The 17009-nt window shown below is 43.1% G+C and overlaps 1 protein-coding gene across 1 annotated transcript in view; it reads left to right on the top strand.

Moving 5' to 3' along the window:
* Positions 1–17009, top strand: part of SH3BP5 (SH3 domain binding protein 5) — a 51674-nt gene that overhangs the window by 23064 nt on the left and 11601 nt on the right. Inside the window, exons 4-5 of the mRNA XM_084209915.1 lie at positions 8664–8828; positions 16866–16996. Coding sequence (XP_084066041.1) covers positions 8664–8828; positions 16866–16996 — 296 coding nt within the window. The remainder of the gene's footprint in view (positions 1–8663; positions 8829–16865; positions 16997–17009) is intronic.

Genomic DNA, 17009 nt, shown 5'->3' with positions numbered 1-17009 from the left:
TGGTTAAGTGTAGCAAGCCTGTTATTCACCTGTGCTATGGAGTTGTCTAATCCGACTAGGAAAAATGTTGAAGGGTCAATAGTTATCTTCAACATGTCCCTTAGGAGGATGACTGTCTATAAAGGATCTGTGAGCGTGCAAAGGTGGACAAGGTCAGCCTAGAACTTTCTTCCAGGGTATATTCCTGGTATTGAGGACAGGCTGGTGGGTGTGGGGCTTTCTGGGAACTGGGAGAACATGTCCAGAACATCCCATCAGCCAGGTGAAACTCCTACCCACATGCCTTGTCTGTGCTTATACCAGTACGAATGCACAAGATGTGCTTTCAGAACCAGGCTGCCAATCTCTTGTCAGGACTCTGGAACCTTCTACTTAAAAACATTTGCTACTTTGGTGGTGATTACATGCGACAAGGATCCAGTGTTTCTCCTGAACGTACCTGTTGCATCTGTGTGTGCTGAATGTTGATTATCTTGGATAATTAGAAAAAGCCACTAACACAGATGGTATCCCTCTTCCAGGGTGTATTCATGGGAGTTGTTCCTTGCTTCTATATTTAATTCCAGCAAAACAGGCTGCTGCCAGGTGCAGATGAGCATATAGAGCCTCTGTAAACCTGGAAACCAGCTTGTAAGCCCTAGACTCGCTGACTCACTGCCTAAGCTCTCAGAATGCAGGTGCATAGAGCAGGGAGGATTACCTCAGTGTTTTTCTCTCTTAATAAGATCATTTACCTTTGAGATTAAAACCTGGACATATTCTATCATCCCTTCTTCCAGAAAGCAACAGCTTAATAATTTTGGCCACAAACAATTGCACAACTAACAAGCAGATGGCAGTGAATGCCCAAGGAGGCTGTGCTGGATGGTATTAGACTAAGCCATTTGTCATGCTCTGGTGCCACAGACTTGTTAATTAGTGTGAGTAACTCCAAGTACACCAGCATCTCTCAACAACCACATGAAAAACAAAGGAGGGGCAGAAGGCTTGGGGTAGTGTCTGCCATGCAATCTCTGCACCCAAGTGAGCATCACCTCCCTGTTCCTGTAAGGCAAGGAGCTACATCAATGAAAACCAGCAAGGAGACCAGCAGGTTTCAGATGACTGACTGCACAGTGGCAGTGATCAGCTCAGAGGAGATGTCCTTGCCCTCCTTTCACAAGATCCTGGTTACAACCTAGATGGGAGCTGCCAGAGAACAGTGAAGGCTGACAGCTGATTGTTCAGACCAGTCCAGCACTGGCCTTAACAGTGTTTAAGGGAACTGTGTGTTCAGATATTTTCTTTCTCATTTCCTTACACAGCTCCCAAAGAAGGGAGGTGGGATTCTGCCTTGAGGAGTCCAGCTGTCTGCATGCTGGTGAAAGAAGCGGCTAATGAATGAGCTCTTGGTTGTGCCCTGAACCTTCTGGGTCTTTGAAACACACTCGTGATCCTGTCTTAAAGGAGTTACACATACCACCTAACTTTAGCACAGAGCTAGATGTCTCTGGAAGCATGCTTTGTAGGTCTGCTCTTATTTCCTGAGCCTTTTTATAGACTACATAGGAATGTAACACAACCGGGAGTCAGGTCAGTTCTGTAACAATTTGGCTGTTAGAAGAGAAGGGGTGGATGTATATGGGGGACCAAAAAGCCCAGCACAAGAATAAAACACCTAATCAAAAGCAGAGACTAAGCTTCACATGGTTTTCGTGTTCCGTAGGCATTGCAGTAGTTATGCAGTAGGGAGGAAATGGTTTGTGTTTCACAAAATTCTAGCAAGGCTTGTTTTCACCTTTTCCTCCCTTCTGCTTTCTCCATCCAGTTAAAAATCTTTCAATCTACTTTTGAAAAAACAAATTCTAACTCATGTTCAATTATATAGCTTTATAATAAACTGCTTAAAGAACTGAAGAGTATTTCAGACTCTTGAGAGACTGTATTTTTTGATGTAAACAGTCATCATAGATTATATGGCTCAGGCCTCGTAGATGTGTCAAAATGAGGTCACTCCCATGGCCTTGGATTTTAGAAGTTGTTTAGAAAAGTACAGCTAGAAGGGGTTTCTGGAGTGTTTTTACTACTTTTCAGTTCTGGTTTGGGTCAGAGTTTTTAGGCTGTTGGGGGAGGGGAAAGAAAGGTCATGGTCCTTAAAAAAAGCAAACAGAACCCTTACACCCCCCTCCCCCCCAGTTGCACCACTAGTCTGTTTATTCAGGAAAATAAATGCATCTGAGTATTCAGGAGAACGTTCAGCACCACTGCAATGTTTTTGCAGAAATGTTCTTCAGATTTTGAGAAACTAGGAAAAATATTATGGTATTTGATTGAAATACTGGTTGTACAGGACCTTTGGAGGTCATCAGATCCCAACTTTCTGCTCAAAGCAGACCTGTCCCATTGCTGGATTGTACCAGCCATGGCTTTGCCGTGTCTTGAAGACTGTCAGATATGGGGGTTTAAAACCTCTCTGTGTAACCTGTCTGCAGGATTGGTAGCCATGCCCTCTTAGTTTAGCCTAGGACATGGTTTGCATTACTCCCAGTGAGATGCACCTTCTCAGCTTTCTCAGCCTGACACCTGTTGTAATGTGCCCTTTTGACAGGGCTGACCGTGGGATTGTTCCACCCCAAGTGCAGGACTCCACAGGTCTCCTTGTAAAGTGTCTCTTGGCCCAGTCAAGTATCCCAAGGTCCATCTAGGCTGAAGTTCTGCCTTTTCAGCCACCTCCTCTGACTTAGTGTCATTTGCAGATTTGCCGTGGATGGAGCTGTGCCAGTGCCAAGGTTGTTGTTATTTGTTTGGCTATTAAGCATGATGAGCCCTTGTGCTGACATCTGGGCTGCTGCTCTTGTTCCTTCCTGCCAGCTGAATTAAAACAGGTTGAGGAAAACTGAAGCTGAAATAGCATCACTCAGTGGCTGGTTACTGAGAGCTGTGCAGCGAGCACTCAGCTGCCTTCACCTCGGGGGCTTCTGAATCACTGAATCTGCTGCAGGGCTGGTTAAGATGGGAATGCTGTGGTCAATGAGTGGTGATTGTGCTGTCTCCATTCCTGCCAGAAGCTTGTGCTGAGTGCCCTGGTGCAGTCCCTGCGCTCAGAGGGATCCCTGAAGACAGGCAGTGCTACAGCAGCTCTGGTGGGCGATTGATGGAGTAAAGTTCCTGTTTCAAAACATGTTCCCTGTTGTACTTTGCACAGCAAATTAACGTGGGATGTTGATACAAGAAGGAAAGGGGGCCAGAATGAAAACATCTGAAACTTGATTCCTTCTGAAGAGTGGGACTGGAACACAGTTAATCATTATCTATTTGCTAGTAAGCAAGTACATGTTTGCTGGTGGCAATTAAACTATTGTTTTAAAGATTAATGAGTGGTAGAAACATTGGTTTCACAGTAACAAACAAGTGCTTTCTAGAGCAGAGGCCTTGGGCCAGCACATGGTGTGCTGATGCCTTGTTCTGACCAGCAGCTGTGTGTTCCCTTCATGTTCCAGCTTATGGTGATTTCATAAACAGAAGTTGTTCGTGTCTTTCATTGGCAATAACTCAGAGATGCTGAAATGTGGATGTCAAGGCCTTGGCAGTGCAGGATGGGATAGATTCACTTGGATAAATGAGAAGCCAATTTTGAAAATATCTGATCTTTGCTGACTGATATTTCTAATGGGAAATTTTATAGTTGTGTTGCGATGTCCTTTTTATTGTATATCAGTACTTGAGGTCTGGTCCTCTGGTGAGGCTGGCCAAGGGGAGAAGCTCTACATAGGCTTATGTCCACAAAATGAGCCCTCTGCATCTGTTTGTGGGAGCCTGGTTGAGCTGTGTGCAGGTGTGTTCACGTGTCAGAGGCTGAGCAGTGCCTACCAGGGTACATTAGATGTTGGCTAACCTCAGAGGAATGCTATAGCTGTGTTGTACCATGTTTCAGTGTCAGTGATACTGTGCAGAAACAAAAACAAAAATCAGAGATGAGAAGAAATATGAGATGAGATGTGTCATAGGTTCAAGATATATATGGGAAGGTGGGGAAAATCCTCTGTTAGCAACTGGGCAAGATCTTGACTGCAAAGAGGGTGAATAGAAGCTAATGTAGACTAATCAGAAAATTGTATTTCATAATTAAAGAGTGCACAGTTTTCTGCTCTGAAAATGGACAAGCAGATGTCAGTATGGTGTTGGCAGCTCCAGGAGGACTACATTGAAAAAGTGCCTGGTTTTCTTTTCTGTGAGCTTGCCATGGTCTAGTGCTTTTTTAATTTCTAGCTGACAACATAATCTCTCTGTTGTGCTTGGTTCCCTTCTGCGCAAGGCCCTGTGTAGGCAAAGCAGAGGACTGCCCATGGCGGTGCAGCTTTTATCCCCCAAAAGGGATTTGTCAGGACTGAGCATCTTTCAGCAACATATTAATAGCTTGCAGTTATGAATCCTGCCAGTACCCCTTTAATTTTACATAATTTATTTTCTAAGCTGACACATTTTATACCACAGTGCACGATTTACTTCTGTGAGTGCTGCTACTGCATGTCACTTCTGAGTCTTTGGGAGCTGCCTGGGAAGTTCAGGGCTGTGCCTGTCAGAGCCAGGGAGATCAGGGAGGTGGATGAGCTGGTGAGAGGAGGTCACATGTGCAGAACAGCACAGGGTGGAGAGTGGTGTAAAAAGAGCTCTTGGCTGTGAGGAGGGGGCTGAGTGGGCAGAGCAGGACTTCTGCATGTGCTGCTGGTTGTAGGGAAGGGAATTACTGTTATGGGAGATGTGTTTGTAGCTGATTGCTTGTAGAAAACTGAGTTGCAGAGGGGGGGCAAACAGAATGGCAGGAAGAGTTGATGCTCTGTGTGGACCACATGTGACAGATGTGCTGTGACAGTGGGATTCTCCTCAGCTTCATTCTCTGTGGCTGCCTAATTGTGTTTCTTTAGGAGTCCCATTTTATACTTTACACTGATGCAGGAAGGGTCTGCAGTGGTGAAGGCAGAAATTGAGTTTCCTGGAGAAAGCCGTGATCATGAACCACAATGACTGCTGTCACCCTGGCAGTGGGAGCTGGAGCACAGGTCCCCCACTTCCCAAGGTGTCAGGACTTGCTCATTTTCAGAGAGAGGCTTCACTGGACTGGCTCTTCTGACTATAATGAAAGAAATCCTCACTTCTTTCTTGGGTAGACTCCATCAAGCACCAGTAATATGGATGACAGGCAGAAAGTTGACATCCTGCTTGCCTCCAACCTCCCTCAGCAATTTTTGTTCTCATCCCTAGTACATTTTCTCTCATTCTACCCCAAGGCTAAGCCTCTCTCAACTCAAACAGGGGTTTGTGATGAAAGACAACCTAGTTTTCAGCCATTCATTTGAATTTTGGATTTTAGTCTTGAGAGAAACAGCCACTGTCTAAAGTGGTGAAGTTTATGTGCAATATAAGGAGGCTGGATGGAGAGGTGAGCTCCTGCTGGTTTCTCTGTGGTTTTAAAAGCACATGGAGAACATGGCTACTCTCTTTTCCATCAAATGGAGTGACCTGAGGGCTTAGGACTGAGAGCAAGCTGTTGGTGATGGTGCAGAACAACTTGTGCGTGCTGGAGGCAGTTTTAAATGAAGGCTAATTATTGGGTAACTGTATTAGAACACAAATTGTTTGAGTATTCTTCTTCACATTGGCAAGGCCACAAACCTGTTGATGTTTTCCTAATGACAAATGTATCATTCTTTACCCTAGCGTTAGGTTTTTTCTTTCTCAGACTTTAAATAAGCTGCTTAAATTAAAGACTGTAGCCTGACTTCAGATAACTGTTGAAGCTAAATTGCTACTTGGACTATGTTGCTCAGGAACAAAACAGTGTTTCCAAATTGCCACTGCAGAACCGTGTTCAATAAATGCAGCTGGGAGGGCGTGTTTAGGTAAGATTGTTTCAGTTTTCCATTTACCCACACAGTTAGAGGGCAGGAATCTGAATGGATTATGGACCTAGAGTTGTGGGCCTGCCTGTTAGCAGCTCCAGCTGTCACTGTCCTACAGGTCCAGGTGCAAGCAGAAATCTAACTAAATTGTAAATTTGGCTTCTGTTTTTTTTATCATAAAGACAATTTTCCTTTTTTAGAGTCAATTGGCCATTAGGGCCTTCATCAGAAGGGCTACTAGTACTGCAAGCTACCGATAAGTGTTGTTTTTTGTGGGGATTAAGTATCTCAGCTCCTAATGCTCTGCAGGCTTTTTGCTGGCTCAGATGTGTTGCTCCCTGACCCAGGTGTGTGTGCCAACAGAAACTTTCAAGTGCTGATGCATTACGGTGAGAAAACTGTACTTCTGTGCTTGCATTGCCCCTGGGATCTGGCTGTACTGAGTTTCGAAAGCAGTTGCTTGCTGAGGAGGTTCTGGCTGTGCTTGGAATGGGTCTCCAGTCTGGATTTGTGTGTTTGTAACTCATTTCTCACGTGGGCAGGCCTGTTCATGCAGCAGGGCAGCCAAGGAGCTGAAGCTGCCTTCACAAACGTATTGCTGGAAGCTGCTGGGACCTGGCTCCCTCTCGTAGAGTCTTCCCTGAAAATTGGTCTTGCTCTTCCTCCAGGCATCCTCAGCATTGTTCTGCAGTGCTTGGTGCAGCCTCTTACTCGAGTCTTGCATTTTATTTTTTGTCTTAAAATCCCATCTCAAACTACTTTTATGGGAAACTTTTGGCCTTTATTTGCATTTGATTCCTTTACTAGCATAGGACAAACTTACTGGAAGGAAAAAAAAAAAGTTGTGGGGTTTTTTAGAAAATTTGGTAGCTATTTTGGGGACTAGATTGAAGCTTTTTGCTGTATTCAGGTTTTTTGCTGTATTCTTTGTTGGAAGCCCAGGTTGAGCCTTGTTTAAAGATCCTCAGATGGCTTTTTTGTATTGGTGAATTTTTGTGCTTGCTGAGTATCATGGTTTAGGTTAATTAGTGGCTAAATAAAAATATTCTATAGTCAGGCTTATTCTGAATTTATAAAATGTATTAATATATTTGAAGCAGGCAGCTGGAGACTGTGGTGATGAGGAGATGTAACATGTGAGGTTTTTTTTCAGAGAGGAGAAGAGATCATGTTGGCATTGAACTTGTACCAGGATGCTGTGCATGCACTAATGTTGGCCCAAAGGATCTGTGCTGCCTTGGAATGTGCAGTTCTGCATGGAAATTAACACTTTAGTGCCCTGGCTCTCCACAAAGGCTGTAGGCAGGGTGATATGCTGTAAACTGCCTGAAAACAACAAAGGGCATGGTTAGATGAACTTCTCTGTGGAAAACGTCACCAGCCACTTCAGAAGGAAATGCATCAGGGACCTTGGTTGGAAGGAAATTACTGCTCTGATTGTGATGATTTTGATTTCCCTCTCCAGCTAGTAAGTGGAGGACCTTTGACACATAATTCCTATTTTTGCATGGTTACCTTGGGGTGAAGTACCTCCATGTGAGAGAGGAAAGGAAGTAAGAAGAGCTTGCTGCTATTTCAGGACATGGAGGGGGAAACTTAGTGCACTTTATTTCCTTTTGAGACTTGTATTTAAATTAGGAGTCCATCTTCCCTGCCATGGGGCAGGGAGGGAGGGTTTTTTTCCATTACCTTTACAAAGAACTGAAGTGTCTCAAGTGTGGAGGTATTTGCAGCTGGTGTTGAGGGGGTGTAGCCTGCTGTTTGCTGAAGAATGCACTGTTGTTCCACTTTTGTATCAGGAATTTTTAGCCACATCCCAAATGGCCACCATTTCTTCAAGCTAAAACCTCTTCCTTTATTCATAATACTTTATCTTCCTCAGTGTAGTATTCCATATGTCAGAGTCCTTCCTTGAGTTTGTTTGTCAGACTCCATCTATGTATATCATGATATGTAAAGATTTATTCATTATTTTGTTCTGTCAGTCATGTCTGGTCAAAGACATTTTTCATAGGTATGGACTGGGTAATTCCAGTTTATTTTTGAAAAATCGTTGAAGTGTAAATGAAAACTCTCTTCACAGTGCTGGATGTTCAATTAATTGTATGTGAGGCTTACATTGGAAGGGTTGTATTTCTGAGCAAAACAGCTCAAAAGTATTCCTTTAAATAAAAATCTGTGAAATATATAATGTAGAAAAATCAGGTAAAGATTTTTTTTAAATTCCCTTGGTTATTCTTGTGTCTGTGTGCTGGGGACTTACTGTACCAGTTGTGTACCAGCAATAGCAAAGTAAAAAAACACCCAAAGAATTAAGCAATCACCATCTCAGAGAACTTGTTTATTCTTTATAGCAAGCTAATAGTTCCAAAATATTTCCTAAGCGTGATTAATGGTATATCAGATAAAAATCCACCCTGACTAAACTCAGGGAGTGCCATTTTCAGTGTATTCTTGACATGCCACTAGTTTGCTATTTCACTTTCTTTTGGTTTGTTCATCAGTGATTAAACCTGCATCATTTGGTATGAGCTCTCAGCCAGGTGCTTATTTGTAGGCCATCAGCTACAAATTAAACTTCTTGGCAAATGACCTCTGCGGATGGGAACTGCTGCTTTGGCAGGACTTATTGCAGTGAAAAATCTGTCATTTCAAGTAAAAGTTTGAGGAACAGTGACGCCAGTGTGGCTCTTCATAAGTCTTGGGATTTGCGTCATAGATCTTCTAAATGTGACTGTGACGGTTCCTTTGTCTCTAATCCCAGCCTTTTTTTTTCCCCTTTAGGCGCAGCTGGAGGCTCAGAGGGCGACTCAGGACTTCCAGAGGGCCACGGAAGTGCTGCGTGCTGCCAAAGAGACCATCTCCCTTGCTGAGCAGAGGCTGCTGGAGGATGACAAGCGCCAGTTTGACTCTGCCTGGCAAGAGATGCTCAACCACGCTACTCAGAGGGTAACACCAACTTGCCCCAGCACCTGCCTTCTTCATACTTTGTGTTCCCCTGTGGTATATGAGGCCCAGTTTCTGAAAGACCAGATTTTCCTTTTAGTCCAGATACATGTAGGAAATGAAGCTATGGAAATAGTGAAGCCTAAGCCTGAGTGGTCTGGGCCTTGGCTGCTTCTGGGACAACTCTAGTTCTCTGTCTGGTGGTGCTAGAGTAATGGAGTAGCTCTCTACAGAAAATTAAAAAAAAAGCTATTGCCATCTATTTTACAGGGGTGAACAATGTCTCAAGACATGTTTGCATTTGGAGTTGTGCCAGAATAATTGCATGGGGATGCCTATTCCTGAATGTGTGTGTTATGGGAGTGTTTACCCTGGCGAAACAGGGACATGTTCCAGTTTTAGTATAACCTGTTCTTTGTATGGACTACATTGAACAAGTCACTTTGCTTCAGAAATGTGTGTTTGAATGTGGAATTACTCAAAATCGTGTGCTGCATTTTAAGCTTGTATGCTGCTTTGTCCTGAATTAACTTTGGAATTTAGACAAGGTCCTACCTCCTTTGTAAAGTCTTCTTAAACCTACAGAAGAGATGCACTAACAAAGAAAGACAGTATTCTTTCTAGCAGATGTCAGGAAGAATTTTCCTGTCATTTGTCTTCTCTCTGTTAAAATAAACCTTTCTGCCTTTTTTTTTTTTTAACATAAAAGAACGAAAAATCCAAGTTAAAAACCTTTGTTCTGCATATACTTAATATGCCAGTGAAGCTGAACTTGCTATTCCAAACATGCTATCATGCCATACAATGCTCATATTGTCTTGCAGCCCTCAGTGCAACAGTTGCTCTGTTCTGTTGCAGAAGCTTCTCAGTTGAAAGAAAGCCTCTATTTCAGAGTGAATTTTAAAATCCAGCTGCCTGATGAAGAAACAGGGAAGAGAAAGGGGGAGAGATAGAAAACCTGGTATATATTAATGAGAAAATGAACTCCAGGGTGCTGTTTGTGTTATTGTCCTGTTATAATTTGGTATTTGGAGATGTGGTGACGTCTGTGTTTATGAGGGCAGCCCCACCTTTGCAGTGTGTGCGTGCCAGCTGTCATTTTTCCTGGCTGTAAACCCTGCTCCACATGATCCAAGTCCAGAAATAGGTAATTTTGGATTCTCAGAATTGATAGATGAGAAAACCAAAGTGTTTAAGGAGTTGCTTAGAGCTCCTGACTGCTGAACTGCTGCATTTTGGTGGACAGTGACAGCAGTCACATCTCCCACCTACCTCTCTCCAGCTGGCAGAAACTTGTGTTGGAGTGGGTGATGAAAGAAACAATGGCAACTTGAGAGTGCAAGTGAATTCTTCTTTTCCTTGGCAATTTCAAAGGCATCCTTGTGTCCTTCTACAACCCTTGATCGTTCCCTGACAGTCTGTGAGGGGTGTGCACCTGAGATGAGCAAACCCAGTGATTCAGAGCAGCAGCTGGCTGCTGGCAGTGTGGTGCTGGTGGTGTTGATAGCTGCTGTCAGTGATTGCAGGACAGCTGCTTGTTGGGGGGCTGGTTCAAGCCATAATGTCTCTGATTTGTTACAGCTGAGCAGTAAATGGGCTGCTTAGGTGTGCTCACTGCAGCTGTAAAATCTCCTGGGCACTGAGTGAACTGCACAGAGCAGCTGAGGGCTCCATGAATGGAAAACTTGTTGTCCAACAATTCCCAGTGCTTAAAATAGTCTGGGCAAACTCAGTTCCCAGAAAGCACCCATCTGCCCCTTTCCATGGTGCAGCAGGTTTTGGGAGAGTTCCATGGAAGTTTGTCTCGATTTTCATTGGCTGTGGTGGAGGTCTTAAGGCTAATGCCAGAGCCGAGAAGGGTGAAAATGCTCTTGGGAGTCCTGACTGAGCACACCCAGCATTAGTTTGTTTGGAGTGCTTGACTGAGTTTTGGGTCTTCTCTAAGAGTGGGGTGAAAGCTTCACTTGGTCTCAGTGTGTGCAATTAATGAAGTGCTCAGTGTTCAATGAAGCAAACAGAATGATTGGGATCTCAGGGAGGAGGAAACATTGGCATTACCTACCAAGCTATGGATGAAAAGAGGTTAGAGAATGAGATCTTTTACAACAAAAGTTCTCCTTGACTGCCACAGTGTTGCTGGCAAATCAGATCATTAACTATGAATTAATTACATTAGAAATCACTAGTGGAAAAAAACTGTTTCTGTGGTGAAGGCTGAGGGTTAAGAAATAGGCATCTACTACTGGCACATATAAACTTGCTCTTGGAGAAAGCTTTTGCACTCTGGTTATTTGGATTTTCTAGCTTTTTCTGCATGCATTTTTAGATGACAGTTGTAGTGGGCAGGGAATAATCTTGCTCCAGGCCTTTTACAGCAAGGACTCAAGTGCAGAAAAGCACCTCTGAGCTAAATGTTAGAAGTGTGCTACTGATTCATTTGTTTCTCTTCTGATAGAAATGTCAGGCCAGAGTCAGTTGTTTTTATTTGCTGTTCTTAGGCAGAGGGAGCAGGCTTTACTGAATGAATCTGAAACTTGGAACCAAACCTGAGCCCTGTAGCAGATTGGTAGCTGACAAACACTGTAAACAGAAAGCATAAAGAAACAGGGTAGGTGAGAGAACAAATGAGAAACTGATTTTTTATACAGCTATGTGTGGAAATGCTGCCAGGTTACTTTTGCGCTTGATCTGATGGATATAGACAAAGACTTGGGTTCTGGAGTACCAAACAGGAACTGCTGTTTCCAGACCCTCACTGGGAGGAAATAGAGATAAGGGTTGTGTGTTGTAATTGTTTTTTGATGTCTTGATACTCTGAAAAGCTATTAACATATTTTTTAATGTGACAAGCTATTGGGCTTCTGCAAACTAGACTTTTGTAGGCACTGATCTAGAAAATAATACAATTCAACTGATGCAAAATGGGACAGTTACTGAAATTCTGCTTTTCCTGGGTGAGCTGGGAGCATAATGTGTGGAAAATCTTTCTATTCATGGAACAGGCAGAACCAGCATGAAGGTCTACGTGGAGTATAGGCTATCACTCAGAAATTTCTTTGCACCTCGCAGTTTGAGCTATGTTTCCAAAGGCTGGGAGCATAAATAGGAGCTGGATTCCTGCCTACCTGCCTGTGAAGATGCAACTAATCCCTGCAAATGTCTGTGCTTGAGCTAAGCGTTCACAACAGAGAAGCACTGGACTGTGGTGCAATCCTGCAAGTCAGGCAGCTGCTTTGCCCACTTCTGCTCTTAACTTGGTGTGGATGGGGTTGTGTGGGGGTAAAGTCCTGTGGTTTTTTTTCCTAAATATCCATTTTTCCAGACATCTGGGAAGTGTAATGACACTTAGAATTTAGCTCATGGTGTCATGTCTAGAACCTGACTGTGTATCACCATTACTTGCCAAAAGTTCCATTACGATGAAAGGCGATCTGATCAGTAAGTGGTGTCTGGAGAGCAATTCATGTGGCCAGAGGGGCAAATTCATTGAAAGATAAATTCTCTGTTGATTATATTGGAAATGTAGACAGGCTTGATGAGCTCTTAAGCTGCCTGGGGAGGAAGAGTACTGTTCAGTCTTAGCCATTGGCTTACCAGGATTTTGATAACTGCAGTGTCTCTTTAAAATTTGGAGATGATGTTTTTGCTAGTGGTACCAGCTTGTTTGTACCTTGAATTGTAATGCTGCAGTTTGGGGTGCAGAGAGCAGGGCTATCAAAGGCAGTCCTGTGACAGGACCAAAGGATATTGAATTTTGGAGGGATGGAGGAAAAAGATCTTTGCATTTATGCTCCTATTGAAAATAATTCATAAAGATGTACAAAAGGAAAGTATTGACAGATGTGTTACATCTAGTTTGACACACGCTGGAGCAGAAAGGAAGATGCTTCATGAATTCCAAGAGAAATTGCTAATTTCTAATTGCTGATGCAATCTGCAGTTTTGAAAAGGCTCTGCTTTTAGTCTTTCCTGAGATATGTTGAGTTCATAAATTCTGGCAGGGAGAAGAAATGTTTTGGCTCTTGATCATGAGACATTTTAAAAAGGAGAGGATGAGGGGAGAGTAAAGAGGGAGGAGGCATGCTCCCTCTTGGATTAATTTGGCTTGTGAAGCTCCCTTTGATATTACACAGTGAAGTACCATCTGTCAGCGTAAAATGTGTGGGTGCTTTCGTGATGTAGAGAGGAGAGATACTTCCTGCAGCTAGAAAAATTTAGAGGAAAAAAGGGGAGAAGTTTGTGAAAGAAACAACAAACCACATCTTTCCTTGTCTTGATCTCTGTCACTTTATCCTGGAAATGCAGTGATTTTTTTGTGATCCCTTGTATTGTTAATTCTCTCCTCCTGGTTTACTGATATAGTATTCTCTCTTTCCTCTCTTATTTTTATTTCTTCCCCTAGAAGAACAATCAATTTAATGTTTTGTGAAAGAAGCAGTCCTTCAGAGTAATTCTCTGGCTTAGATGGTCAGCTTTGCTTAGCTCCACTGATAAAATTGTTCTTTTGCATCTGTTATTGTTACTGAAATTTTGCCTGGAGTCCATTTTTACTTTTGATTATGGAAACATTTTGGGTGGAGCAAAGCTACTTGTACAGACTTATTGATGGCAAATATATACTCTACGCTGACCTTCCTTTTCCAGACAACTGGGTAGGAAATAGAGAGTAGGGCAGGAGAGAAGAGGAACTGATCAATCCCTGTGTTGGGGGTTTTTGCCTGCTTTGTTGTTTCCCATTACTTGTATCTTATAGCCTGTGCTACCTGGGAGAGTGAGTTCTGCCTGGGGTAGGTAATCCAGTAGTTAGGGACAGGCAAGGGCTACAGGAATGTCTGGTGGTTGTGTGGGTATCTGGAAGTTCATCCATCCTGGTGTTTTTGTCCAAGACTATGCTCACCCCAACTGTGAGCTGAAAGGCAGGTACAATGTCAGGAGGTGAGATGTGTCCTGAGCAGCCTTTGTTTGAAGAGGTGTCATCCTCACTTCTTTTTCTGCCTTTTTCTAAGTCATTCTGCTGCATCTGTGATGGCTTAGGAGCATCTACAAGGCAAGGTGGGTGGGTGGTAGAAGCACTTGGGCTAGACAAACCAGCTTATTTAGGAACTGTGACCAAGAGCTTGTTTACAAGTCCATATGATGCTGCAATTTTTTCACCAAATGTATTATTAGCTCTAATAAAAAGTACCTCTTTCCTACACAAGTCTGTCTGTATTTTTCTGAGCCTTCTTAAGGAGGTGAAGAGTTGGCTAGCTGGTCTTACATTGAACTTCCCAGCTGCAGAGGTAGGAGCAGCATTTGTGGTTTGTTTCTGTCAGCCCTCATGGACAGCTTCTCCATTTAAAGGCTGTTTGGCTTTTGTGGAGGGGTGGATGATCTCTCTTGTTTCTTCTTGTTTGAATGAAGTGCTTAAATGCATTTTGGCAGGTGATGGATCTCTGCAGAGGTACCTTACAATCCCCCAGGTAATATCCTCAGCCTCAGGCATGCACCTCGAGCTGCTGTCCCAGGAAAAGGGGACGGGCTGTCTCTGCAGACTTGTGTGGATAATGTGAGCAGGAGAACAGAATTCCCACAGGAGAACAAGGGTGTGGGAGAAAAGAGAGATTTTCTTACATCACTGATTCCTCAAAAGGATGAGGTATATAGCCTTTTTCCCCCTTTCTTTCTGGACCAGGTAATGAATGTGGATATATGTGGCTGGTAGCAAATTCCACATTTTGTCAGATATTTTGAGGCGTTTGCAATGTGTCATCCTCAAATCCCTGTTCTGCAGGGTTCAGCATTTCTGTGATGTTTGATATGAGACATTTGAAAAATCAGCACAGTACTGGACACCTAACCTGCTTTATGATCCTGCTGTTGGTCATACTTATCATGTGATTTATCCCAGATATCAAAGTTTATGCTAATTTTGCCCTAAGAATGGATGTGAGGGACTGACATGTAACTGAGGATTGGCAAATTCCAGTTGCTCCATTATTTTGTAGCTTACGGCATTTTTAAATTGCAGCTTCCTTGCCACACTAGAAAGAGGATGAGCCACCTTCTGTGCAGTCTTTGGAGACTGCAGTTTGATTTAGGAGACTTCCACGTTAAAACCAGCCTTGTCTGACATGTTTCACTAAGGCAAGTCTTTGCACCAACTGACTCTAAAACAGTTGTTTGAGATAAGAGGCTGTGGTTTATTTTTCAGGATGCAGGAGAGAATATGTTATGAGCACGATAGATTTTTTTTTCTTTTTCCCTTTCTTTGAAAATGGATGCCTTATATATATGAGAAAGTTGAAGGGTGTTGGGGTTGAGTATATTATTTTATATCTGATCAGAAGATCCTTTGAAAACCTTTATTTGCATAGTTTAAAGTTCTCTAGCAATTCCTTTCTTTAATAATGAGTGGTGTGTGCAGATCAGCAAAAAGTGTGGCAGCAAGAGCTCCAAGTTGATGCTGATGGCTTTGGCAGTTTCACTCTTTCATTTAGGCATCAGAAAGGACAATGTGACAGTTTTCCTGAGAGGAACAGTGATCCGAGTGAGTCAGAGTTGGCCATCTCTTTTCTTTGTTCAGTTCAACCTGAGGATTGGGAGGACTAGCACACCTTTTAAAAAAAAGCTTTGTGGGTGAGGTTATTTAAAATCAAGATATTTTGAATATTCTCTCTGCATATGTGAACTCAGATGTAGTCTGGTGGTGGGAGCCAGGCGGAGCAAATTTATGTGAAGTTGTGGAGTGGTTGGTATCACAGCTGAGGCATTTCAAAATCCAGTACTGGAGAGAATCAAGTCCTGCCATTTTTTGTGTGAATACCTTCATAGCTGCAAAACAGGAAGCTTAAAAACAAACATCTGCTTTCCCCTCACTGACAGACCAACAAAGAGGTGTCATCACTTCTCTGATTTCAAAAAAAATCAGTCACCTCCCTGTCTGGATCTTGATAGCTAGTGCACCAAATAAAACACATTTTCTGTGTTTTAGATGTGATTTCAGTATTTACTGTAAGCAGTAAAGACTGCTTACAGTACACATCTGACATCTCAAATTTGAACAATAAAAGTACCCGGGATAAAATTACTGCCAAATCGTGGCTGTGGGATACCAGCAGTGCAGCTGGTATGGAGAGACACACACTTTCCCAATGCTTGTGACAACCCTTTCAGTGAAAAAAAAATTCCTAATATCCAATCTAAACCTCCCCTGTAGCAACCTGAAGCCCTTTCCTCTTCCCTGTAGCTTGTTACTGGGGGAAAGAGGCGATTCCCACCTGGCTACACCCTCCATTCAGGGGGTTGCAAAGAACAATAAGGTCTCCCCGAGCCTCCTTTTCTCCAGGCTGAACACCCCCAGCTCCCTCAGCTGCTCCTTATCAGACTTGTGCTCTAGATATCTTGATACATGAGGATAGGGGGACAGTCATAACTCTCCTTGTCTGCAAGTGGGAGTGTCAGCTCAGGACTTGAACCTTTGCATTTTCAGTGTTGAAACTGTGATTTCAGGCATGTCAGCTGTTTTTAAGAGAAGAGCCATCTTGGACACAGTTTTCTAGTGATTGGTTGTTCAGGTCAAACTGTGTTTGAGTCCTCCCTATGCTGTGGTTGGTTTCCAGCCCTTTCCAGAGTGATGGGGCTGCAGCTGGGAGCTGAGCAACCAGCAAGCTCTCTGCTGGGAAAGTCAGGTTCCCGGGAGAGGAGCAGAAACATTGCTGTTGAATGTAACTGAGTGACTTCTGCTAGTGTTGTTCCACTTGTGAACATCTAACTGGGTTAAAAATTAATGTTCCCAAAAGCTGAGGGTCTTTTAAACTTCCTGTGAGAGAGATTGTGTGACAAGCTGTAACACCTTTGTCATAATTTACACATATTTGAAGACCTGCTGCTCTTTTTGGGAAAGACTTTTAAGTAGTTTCACTGGAAGGAATTTTTTCTGTACCCTCACTTTCCTGACATGAGCTGATAGGAGAGATTATGAAGTTGCTGTTAATTGAAATGATAAGAAGTGGATCACTGTGTCTTGCTGCTCAACCTGTTTTTTTCCCCCTCTTGAAGGTCATGGAGGCGGAACAGACCAAAACGAGAAGTGAGCTGGTTCACAAGGAGACTGCAGCCAAATACAATGCTGCCATGGGAAGGATGAAACAACTGGAGAAGAAGCTGAAAAGAGCCATCAATAAATCAAAGTATGTTTTATGT

This window comes from Fringilla coelebs, assembly GCF_963513975.1.
Source record: "Fringilla coelebs genome assembly, chromosome: 1".
Taxonomy (NCBI): domain Eukaryota; kingdom Metazoa; phylum Chordata; class Aves; order Passeriformes; family Fringillidae; genus Fringilla; species Fringilla coelebs.
This window is presented reverse-complemented; position numbering and strand designations above follow the sequence as displayed.